An 11,294-nucleotide genomic window follows, 5' to 3' on the forward strand; every position below is an offset into this window, starting at 1 on the left:
AATCGAACAATGGATTTGAATGGTAATCGAAAAATTCATGGTAACGACATGGTAACCTGGCTCAGCAGCAACCAAAACTTTTAAAAAACAGAATTTTGATACCAATAAAAATATCTAAGGAATTGGCTTACTATGCTGATCCCAAATATATTAGTTTCATTAAGTTTAGTTTTGCGCCTCAAAAGCTACGAGCCTGAGAAAATTTGTCTGATTTTCAGAAAAAGAGGAACACACCCACTTGAAGTCATATAATTTTAATGAAAATAACGCCACCAGAGTCAACATATCAAAGAACCCTACTGTAGGCTAGATGTTTCAAGCTTATATCTACAAAAATGTAGAATTTTGTAGTTTTTACCGTTGATAAATCACGAATGCGTGTTTATTTGTTTTTTTTTGCTTGTTTTTTTCTTCGGGGTGATCGTATTGACCCAGTGGGCCTAAAACGTCGGGGTAGGGTTCATTTTTATGGAAATAAAAAATTCTTGTGCCCTTTGTAAGTAACTAAGAAAATTAGAGGGCACTTAGGCCCCCTCCCACGTCACTTTTTTCCCAAAACCGTCTGATCAAAATTTTGTGATAGATTTTGCCTTCAGCGCGGTTGAAAGGCCCAATAACATCGTCTTTGGAGATAAAATGACCCCTTACAGCCCCTGGGAAAAGGTTTTTAAGTTATAAAAATCACCGTTTGTTTTATTGGATATTGGAATATATGCATACATTTTTGGAGTGGGGAGAGGAGGACGAATTTTCTGCTGGGAGAATTTTCAATGGAGAGAATATTTTAAATTGGTGAAATTTGACGAAGAAATTTTAAGAAGAAATTAAAAGTATTAAAAATGAAAAAAAGTAAGCAGTTACAAAGATACAGAAAACAATAGCCTACTTACAAAAACTTACAAATAGCCTACATACAAACTCCCAACATTAAGTTCTGTTGAGCAATGACGAAGCGCTGGACTGATATTTTTCAACGATATCAACAGTTTTGATTTTGGTTATGAAACACCAAAATATTTGTTGTCTTTAGACTCATGCTTATGAAAAGTAAAGCATTATCAAAGCAGTTTATTCCAAGTAAAACATCAAAAGTAAGATTCAGATAATCAACGAAAAAATTTTAATTCAATATTTTTAATTTAATTTTAAATGCCAAAAGCCAGTATATTGGACACCTTTATACTTCATAACAGTAAAAAAAAAACTTTTGAAGTGAAAAATAGATAGATACAATCACTCCTAGAAACAAAAAAAAAGTAATAACAAAATACAAAAAAAGTATCCGTTCAGGGGGAAAATACAGAAATTCTTAGCATTTAGTTCAGACGAAACATTTCTGATTATAGCGGCTTCATATATCAGCTCATGGGTACTCTTGCAATGCAAGCAAAAGTTGACAGCATATTCTTAGCGAAATCGAACCTTATTAAGTTGTTATCCTTGTGTTTTTTATAATTATATGAACTTTTTTGCGTTCTAATAACTGCACTAATTACTTATAAACAAATAAATATTTAGGACCCTTATAAAAAGTTGATTCTTTGACTGAATGATATCAATAGTTTGATTCTTATGCTTTCGTTATTGACAAGGATCGTTATTTACTTATCATTCATTATTATAAAGAATTTGTTGTTTTTTTGCTCCAACCGAATCATATAGAAAATTTTTTGAGGAAAACTAGTTAGGGGTTACTCAGTCAAAAATAAGAACTCGTATTTTTCTTATTATGGGTCAAAATCTATTGGCAAGCAGCCAAAAATGGGGCAACAAACATTTTTTCCACGGTTTTCCCTATTCTGCTCTCTTTCCTTTGGTTTCCTTATAATTGCTTTATAGTCCCAAATTTTCAGGGGGCGCATGCCCCCCCTTGTCGGTGCCCATGAAATGATGTTGTTCAAAATGTATTGGTTCTTGAAAATAAGATGGAAATAAGCAAATACCTTATTCAAAATATCAAATATTTTTTAAATCTTAGATTTTTTAAAATAATTAAATATTTTTTATAAAACAAATGTAATTTAACCTTATGTATCTTTATTTGTCTAAACTAAAACCCAAGTTTCTTAAATAATCAAATATTATTATTAAAAGCAGATGTATTTTAACTGGGTTTTTTTTAATTTCAGAACACTAAAGCCCAAGTTTCTTAAATGCTCAAATATTTCTAATAAAACAAGATGTATTTTATCAGTGTGCATTTATTTTCATGAAAACCTAACCCCTAAATTCTTAAATGATCAAACATTATTAATGAAAATCAAATGTATTTTATCCTTGTGTACTCTCATTTATGAAAACTAAAACGCAAGATTCTTAAATGCTCAAATATCTAAAAAAGTTAGATGTTTTTTTTAATCGTTTGCAGTTTCTCTTATGAAAAACTAAAACCTTAGTTTTCTTAAATGATCAAATATTTTTGATAAAATCAGATGTATTCTAACCGTGTGCTTTTTTATTTCTGAAATCTAAAATCCTGGTTTCTTTAATCACCAAAGATTATCAATAAAATAAGATGTATTATTATATGTTCAGCTTTTGTCATACTCGAACATAATATAATTCACTTTCAAGTGATAACAATAAATGTCTTCATGTTCCACAGTAAATTACAAAAGTGCACATTTATAAATAATACCGCAAAATAATTTTTTTCAAGCCCATAGCAACAGAAATTCACCTTTGATATTTGTGAAATATAAAATAAAAACGGTATAGGTATGCTACTCATGATTTTTTTAAGACAAATTGTATTTGTAGTGATACTTTTCTTTACTTAGTTCTTTTGTTATTTTGTCATTTTTTTACTTGTTTATTTTTTTTTATTTAATGATATTAGAATATTATTCTCGATGTGTTTTAATATAATATATTTAAAATCCCACTTTGTATTTACTCAGTATAGGAAACTTATGAAAAAAAGTAAACTTGTTTTATTCAACCTGAATAAAATTTATTCATAGAATTATCATGTTTTTACTGAATATTAAGTAAGGTAAATTTATTCATAGAATTACCATTGGAATTAGAGAATATTAAGTATGTACCGACTGGAATATAAAAATGACGTATCTCTTGTAAAAGAGGCAATTTGGCTACTAGGGAAGGCTTATGGCCAAATTCGGTTGCTAAATAAATCGGTTATGCAAATGATGTATCCCTTGTATTAATAGAAGATCTATGGAGCATCAGGCATGTAATCAGTACCTGTTGACCCACCACTACTCGTGAAACTTCTAAACAAATGGTTGCTCCGCAATTCTGACATTAGAAAAGCTGAAGACATATCTTCTGGTTTGCAGATTTAATTTGAAAAAATCTGCAAACCAGAAGATTTGTCTTCAGCTTTTCTAAGAAAAAGCTGAAAATATATATATATATATATATATATATATATATATATATATATATATATATATATATATATATATATATATATATATATATATATATATATATATATATATATATATATATATATATATATATATATATATATATATATAAATATATATATGTTCTTCTAGAATGCACCTGACGTGCAACTTTAAAACACTTGGCTGCTCCGCAATTTTGACATTAGAACAACTGAAGACCCATCTCTTGGAATGCGAATTTAACCCAAAAAAACTTGTCACTTGTAATTCAGGATGTGGCATAGTTATACACTTTGAAGAGCTTGAAAATCATAACTGTTTACAAAGATTAAGAACTGAGATGGAATCCAAGTTGTCATTAGTCGAAAAAAATAGTAGAGACGAGAGATCTAAGTTAGAGTCTAAATTGTCGAAGCTCGAAGTGGAAACTGCTGCATTGAAAAGGACAAACTTAGAGACACAGTCGAAAATAGAGCATGAATTCAAAGCAGAAATAGCCGCACTGAAAAAGATAACATCAGATATGCAGTCAAAACACAGAAAGATGGATTCTGAGTTCAAATCGGAGAATGCTGCATTGAAGAAGGCGAACTTACAGATGCAATTAAAGATTATGGGCCTAAGCTCTAATACAAATATGGTAAGTATAAACGTTTTTAACCCATAATAAATAGTACAAACCCTAGGAATATTTCTAATAATAAAGCATTTTTAAACTACCTCATGTGAAAACGAACAGAAATTATTTTTGAAAACTATTCCTAAATCGAAATCTATAGTAGAAAAGTAGAGAGTCATATTAAAACCAAAGACCATGAAAGATAAGGCTTTATAAAGTTTCACATAGAAATATTATGAATAAATTAATTAAACAAACATTTCAATCAAATATACATCTCAAAAATGATTTATAACTGAATAAATCAAAAGTAGAACGAACAAAGAAATACAAAAAAATACAAACAAAGAGGTGCCATACTGACTAAAATTTGTATACCTGAAAGGGGGCTAATTCTCTTCTTATCCCTAATCCAATATCAAAAGAATCCGAGGACATCTTCTATCCCAAAAAATGCCAATTCGCGAGGTTAACTTGTTAAATGTAAACTTTCCAAATACGTATTTGCAGTCCAATTGTTACTATGATAAATATAGTCAGTGAGAAAATACTTATTCCGGTTTGATTAGAAAAACCCTAAACGGACATTTAGTTTATTTCTAAGAGACAAGTATAGTCTTGGATTTAAATTGTTTTGGGTAAAAGAATTCGGCCCCAGTTTAAATTGTTGAAACAACAAGAGAGTATTGTTTCTACGTAATCGTTGTGAAGACAATAGCAGTTATAATTATAACCCTACAGATTGTATTTGGCTGTCACGGAGCATAGTTTTTATTTGAAAATTTTCTTTGTTAAATTACATCAAATAAACAAATTGAAAGACGTGAATTTTATAATGTGAATGAAAAAAGTATCATTGACTTGATAAAGAGATCCAATAAAAGTGAAACTACATTGTATTGTAGTAAATGTGATCCTGACTTTTCCCTACGTGATCTATACAAAGTGAATGTATATTATTTATCACCGCTAATTTTTGTCGACGATGATGAGCCTCTACATGTAGAAGAAGAGTAAAAAAACAAAAAGACCTTTTTTTGCACATATATGTTTTATTAGTAAACATATTCACTTTTATTATTATAACACTTTACTCGTAGGACACTGAAATCAATATTATATATGTAGGAGAGGGTATTTTCCGCTATGAAATAATTCAGACAAGGATTGTCCAAATAAATGTTGATAAATCTCTTGTAGGTGTAACCACGACATCGAAAAACAAAATACAATAGTGCATAAAAGCCACGGCTTTTGTTCGTCAAATCTTGTACTCTATTCTGGTTTTTAACTATAGATTTCCCATTGCTTTTAATATAGGTGATTATACGAAGGGTGTGGAGTGTATATCGCGAGCCGAAAGAATCAAAAAATTTAATACTTTTCCTAGTTTGAAATATGCATAGCAAATAACCAATATTTCTTATATTCGACGGACTGCTGTTAACAACGATAATGGTATGGTTATAACTTTGAATTTTTTCAAGGAAATCAGAGGGTATACAATAGGATTTGTATTTTGACATGAATGAGTTCAAGTGAAATACATCAATCATTTGACTTGTGTTCATGGTGCCAAGTTTAATAGAACACTGACGTTGGGGGGATCTACCAATAGGTTTCAAATTTACTTAGTGATATTAACGTGATGCTTTCAGTTAAAGCTTCAGCGAATATGCACTCTAAGCGTACATTCCCAGTTCTAACAAAACTCATAGCTTGAGTGTCAAATAAGTCCATAACAATTACACAATGAATTTTTGAAAACATTAAGTCTGTTTTCGATTTTTAAATAGTTGTGAATCATGATCCAGTGATTGCATAGTCCATTTATATTGCATAGTCATAGTCAATTTATATTTACAGTCATGAGTATGTCTCAAAACCCCTATGCCATCCCAAGGCCAGAACATGATTTGCTACGTTACTGAAAAAATATAAATCTTTTTACAACTTTAATAAATCAAATAATATTAACATTTCGATTATTAAATATCAGTATATGTATATTAAACTGACAATGGACATTCATTTGTACTTTTTGCAGTAAAGTGCAAATTATGTTCTGGTTTTGGGAAGGTATAGGGAGTTTGAGCCCTATTCATGTTAATTTCTGTTTATTTTGAGTTTGACTCAGTTATTTATTGTAATTTCTGTTCGTTTTGAGTTACATTTATTTATCGATGCTGATTTGTGGTAGTTTCACGCTTGGTATATTATTTGATTTTATTTTTGGCTTTTTTGGTTTAATGGAGTTCTTTACTTTTCTTTGAAAAACTTATTTTGTGGATTTTTTTTAATTAATTTCTGTTCGTTTTATATTGACCTAGTCTCTTCAGGGAATAAAATTATTCTTTAAATCTTTTCATTTTTTTAAGACTGTATAGTTTGGCCTGCTATTTGTGGGCTGGAGAAAAATTTTCAGCGATTTTTAACAATCGGAACACAAATAGTAATATCCAATTTAGTTTCATACCTCCTCTAGCTGACCTGAAATAGAAAGCTTGATACCATTCGCAAAAAAATCTGTTTACTTTCTTTGATAGCTTGGATATACTTACGCTATTTTGATTTGGTTAAACTTCAAAAGCAGAAAAAGCCTCGAAAGTTTGAACATAATACCCTAAGTCGTTCTTGGGCTACTGCTGAGATGTCTTATTGGGAATCAGCATTAACACCGTGCATTTTGATTTGATCTTGAGGCAAAATTTAAATCTTAAACATAATGGGCAAATGGAAGGTTGGGCGTGGGAGGGGGACTAGTTGCCCTCCAATCACTTTCGACTATTAAACAGGCCATTAGTCTTGTCTATTTTCAATCGAATGAGCCCTTTTCGAAGTTCCTACGACAACTCCTTCAATACGAAGTGCCCTGGTCTAAAACAAAAAGAAAAAAAGAGAAAAATAATAATACATTGTACCCACATCAATCTTTACAATAAAAATGTCAAGTCTTTGCAATCACTTTCAACCATCAAAAAAGGCACTAGCCCTTTCAATTTCCTATCGAATGAACCCTTTTGAAGTTTCTACGACAACACTTTAAATAAAAACCTTATATGCCCCCAGGTCATAATTTACAACCCTTGCCCTGAGGGCTGGGGGAGGGAGCAGTGTCTTCCTCAAAGACCTAGTTTCTGAAACTTTCAACTCCTTGAAGAAAATAGCTATCTCAAAATTTTGATTGGATGTGTTTGGGGAAGTGGTGGGCGTGAGAGGGGGCTTCTTGCCGTCCAATCACTTTCGAATACTAAAAAGGGCACTAGCCGGTTCGATTTCCAATCGAATGATTCCTTTTTGAAGTTTGTATGACAATGCTTTCTACAAGAAAAAATAGTATATGCCCCCAGGGCATAACTTACAACCCTTGCCCTGAGGGCTCGGGGGGGAGTGTCATCCTCAAAAACATAATTTCCAGATTTTTTAACTACATCGAACAAAATGGCTATCTAAAAATGTTGATTTGATTTTGATCGTGGGTGTGAGAGGTGTGTTAGTTACCTTCTAATCACTTCCTACTATTAAAAAGGGCACAAGCCCTTCCAATTTCCAATCGAAAGAGCCCTTTTTGACGTTTCTACAACATCACTATCTATAAAAACCTTATATGTCCCCAGGGCATAGTTTACAACCCCTGCCCTGAGGGCTGGGGAGAGGGGAGAGGGGTTGTCATCCTCAAAGACCTAATTTCTAGAATTTTCATATACGTTGTAGGAAATTGATATCTCAAAAGTTTTATTGGATGTGTTTGGGAAAATGGTGGGCGTGAGAGGGCGAATTAATTGCCCTCCAATAAATTCCGACTATTAATTTTTTACGAAATTAATCCCTTTTAATTTCAAATAGAATAAGCCCGTTTTGAAGTTTCTACGACGACACTTTCCATAAATTCCTTATATGCCCCAGGGCATAACTTACAACCCTTGACCTGAGGGCTGTGAGGGGGTTGTCATCCTCAAAGACATAATTTCTGGACCTTTCAACAACGTTGAAAAAAATGGCTATCTCGGAAGTTTGATTGGATGTGTTTGGGGAAATTTGAGTGGGTGTTTGATGGGGGTTACTTGCCAGTTAATGACTTTCAACTACTAAAAAGAGCACCAGCCGTTTCAATTTCCAATCGAATGATTCCTTTATGAAGTTTCAACCACAACGCTTTCTATAAAAAAATTACCATATATGCAACCGGGGCATAGCTTACAAACCTTTTCCTAAGGGCTCTGGGTGGAGCGTCATCCTCAAACACATAATTTCCAGACTCTTTAACTAAGTTGAACAAAATGGTTATCTCAAAATTTTGATTGCATGTGTTTGGGGAAATGGTGGGTGTGAGAGGGGTGTTAGTTATCCTCAACTCGCTTTCGACTATTAAAAGGGCACAAGCCCTTCTAATTTCCAATCGAATGATTCCTTTTGAAGTTTGTTAGACAACGCTTTCTATAAAGGAAAAACCTTATGTGCCCTCAGGGTATAAATTACAACCCTTGCCCCGAAGGCTCTGAGGGGGTTATCATCCTCAAAGACCTAATTTCTAAAACTTTTAACTACTTTGAACAAAATAGCTATCTAAAAATTTTGATTGGATGTGTTTGGGGAAAAGGTGGGCGTGAGAGGGGGGTTAGTTGCCCTCAAACCACTTTCAACTATTAAAAGGGCACTAGCCCTTTGAATTTCCAATCGAATGAGTCCTTTTTCAAGTTTCTACGTCAAAACTTTCAATAAAAACCTTATGCCCCCAGGGTATACCTTGCAATCCTTACCCTGAGGGCTTTAGGGAGAGTGTCATCCTCTTAGATATAATTTCCGGACTTTTCAACTGCTTTGAAAAAATCTTTATCTCAAAATTTAATTGAATGTGTTTGGATAAAAGGTGGGGGTGGAAGGGGTGTTAGTTGCCTTCCAACCACTTTCGACTTTTAAAAAGGGCACTAGCCCTTTCAATTTCCAATCAAATAAGTCCCTTTTGAAGTTTCTACGACAACACTTTCTATAAAAAAAATTATATGCCCCCAGAACATAACTTACAACCCTTGCCTTGAGGGCTGTGGGAGGATTTTCTTCCTCAAAGACCTAATTTCCAGAATTTTCAACTACGTTGAACAAAATGGCTATCTCAAAATTTTGGTTCGGATGTGTTTGGGGAAAAGGTGGGCGCGAGCGGGGGGTTAGTTGCCCTCCAATAACTTTCGACTATTAAAAAGGGAACTAGCCCTTTGAATTTCCAATCAAACAAGCCTTTTTGTGAAGTTTTAGTAGTAAGCTAGTAATAGATTGAAAAGGGACAAGAAAAGGGACAAGGAAATTTACGCCTGAGACATGAATATGCAGTACAGTTACACGTGGACATTGCAAAAAAGCGACAATTTTCATTGGTACCTTTCCAAGCAAAGTGATTAAACACGTTTTGAAACTAAATGCTATTTGATTGGCTAAAAATTGGATGCTATAATCAGAATTGTTTGATTGACATTTGCAAAAAGGGATAAGAGATTTGCGAATTCGGTATTGCGTCTTTCTGAACTTTCTGGGGAGGGGAATGGAGACAAGTATCTACTTAAATAATGCAAGGAGGAATAGAGTTTTGTGGGTGGTGTGAAAAAATGGTACTTATTCAATATCCTGGTAAACATACGACTAGAAATGCTTCAGCATAAATAAGGGTATTGCGTCCTTCTGAACTTTCCAGGTAAGGGAACGAAGGCAAGTATTTAGTTTAAATAATGCTAGGAGGAATTGCGTTTTGTGTGTGGGGTTAAAAATGGTACTTATTCAATATCGTGGTAAAAATGCGACTACAAATGCTTCAGCATAAATAGGGGTATTGCGTCTTTATGAACCTTCTTTGGAGGGGGATAGAGGAAAGTATTTACTTAAATAATGCTAGACGGAATTGAGTTTTGTGGGTGGTGTAAAAATGGTACTTGTTCAATATCCTGGTAAACATACGACTAGAAATGCTTCAGCATAAATAGGGGTATTGCGTCTTTCTGAACTTTTTGGGAAGGGGAATTGAAGCAAGTATTTACTTAAATAATGCTAGGAGGAATTGAGTTTTGTGGGTGGGGTGAAAAATGGTACTTATTCAATATCCTGGTAGACATACGACTAGAAATGTTGTCTTATCTCTAGTATGTACAAGAATGTGCAGCGTAGCTTAACGTGAACATTGCAAGAAAGCTGGCAACCTATAAAGTGGCCAAACACGCTTTGAGTTTTTTGTTGTTTTTTTTTAAATCGAAAACTAGAGATTGTCAAATTGCGTATTTAGGAATGATTTTGTAGGTAAAGCTGTCTATCACCCATGCGTTATCTAATGTTCCATTTCTTTGAAGTTTGTGGTAGGGGAGATGGGTTGATTGGCAGAAGGATGTCTTAGCGTAGTTATAGTGGGGGGCGAGTTGCTAGCGAAAAACCCGTGTGGATGACTTGAAATAAAATTTTTAACGAGAAATGGATGAAAAGTGTTTTTTGGGGGGAGATGGGTTGATTGACAGAAGGATGTCTTAGCGTAGTTAAAGTGGGGGGCAAGTTGCTAGCGAAAAACCCATGTGGATGACTTGAAATAAAAATTTTAACGAGAAATGGGTGAAAAGTGTTTTGGGGGAGATGGGTTGATTGCCAAAAGGATGTCTTATCATAGTTATAGTGGAGGGCGAGTTGCTAGCGAAAAACCCGTGTGGATGACTTGAAATAAAAAATTTTAACAAGGAATGGCTGAAAAGTGTTTTGGGGGAGATGGGTTGATAGACAGAAGGATGCCTTAGCGTAGTTATAGTGGGGGGCGACTTGCTAGCGAAAAACCCGTGTGGATGACTTGAAATACAAAATTTTAACAAGAAATGGCTGAAAAGTGTTTTGGGGGAGATGGGTTGATTGACAGAAGGATGTCTTAGTGTAGTTATAGTGGGGGGCGAGTTGCTAGCGAAAAACCCGTGTGGATGACTTGAAATAAAAATCTTTAACAAGAAATGACTGAAAAGTGTTTTGTGGGAGATGGGTTGATTGACAGAAGGATGTTTTAGCGTAGTTATAGTGGGGGGCGAGTTTCTAGCGAAAACCCCGTGTGGATGACTTGAAATAAAATTTTAAACGAGAAATAGCTGAAAAGTGTTTTGGTTGGGATGGGTTGATTGGCAGAAGGATGTCTTAGCGTAGTTATAGTGGGGGGCGAGTTGCTAGCGAAAACCCGTGTAGATGACTTGAAATAAAAAATTTTAACGACAAATGGCTGAAAAGTGTTTTGGGGGAGATGGGTTGATTGGTAGAAGTATGTCTTAGCGTAGTTATAGTGCGATAGT

General features: G+C 33.7%; 1 protein-coding gene across 1 annotated transcript in view; it reads left to right on the plus strand.

Moving 5' to 3' along the window:
- Positions 1 to 11,294, plus strand: part of LOC148948093 (E3 ubiquitin-protein ligase NRDP1-like) — a 149,836-nt gene that overhangs the window by 133,390 nt on the left and 5,152 nt on the right. Inside the window, exon 4 of the mRNA XM_089096094.1 lies at positions 3,528 to 4,017. Coding sequence (XP_088952220.1) covers positions 3,528 to 4,017 — 490 coding nt within the window. The remainder of the gene's footprint in view (positions 1 to 3,527; positions 4,018 to 11,294) is intronic.

Source organism: Artemia sp. Qi Xiang Cuo, chromosome 10, assembly GCF_049724085.1.
Source record: "Artemia sp. Qi Xiang Cuo chromosome 10, ASM4972408v1, whole genome shotgun sequence".
Classification (NCBI taxonomy): Eukaryota; Metazoa; Arthropoda; class Branchiopoda; order Anostraca; family Artemiidae; genus Artemia; species Artemia sp. Qi Xiang Cuo.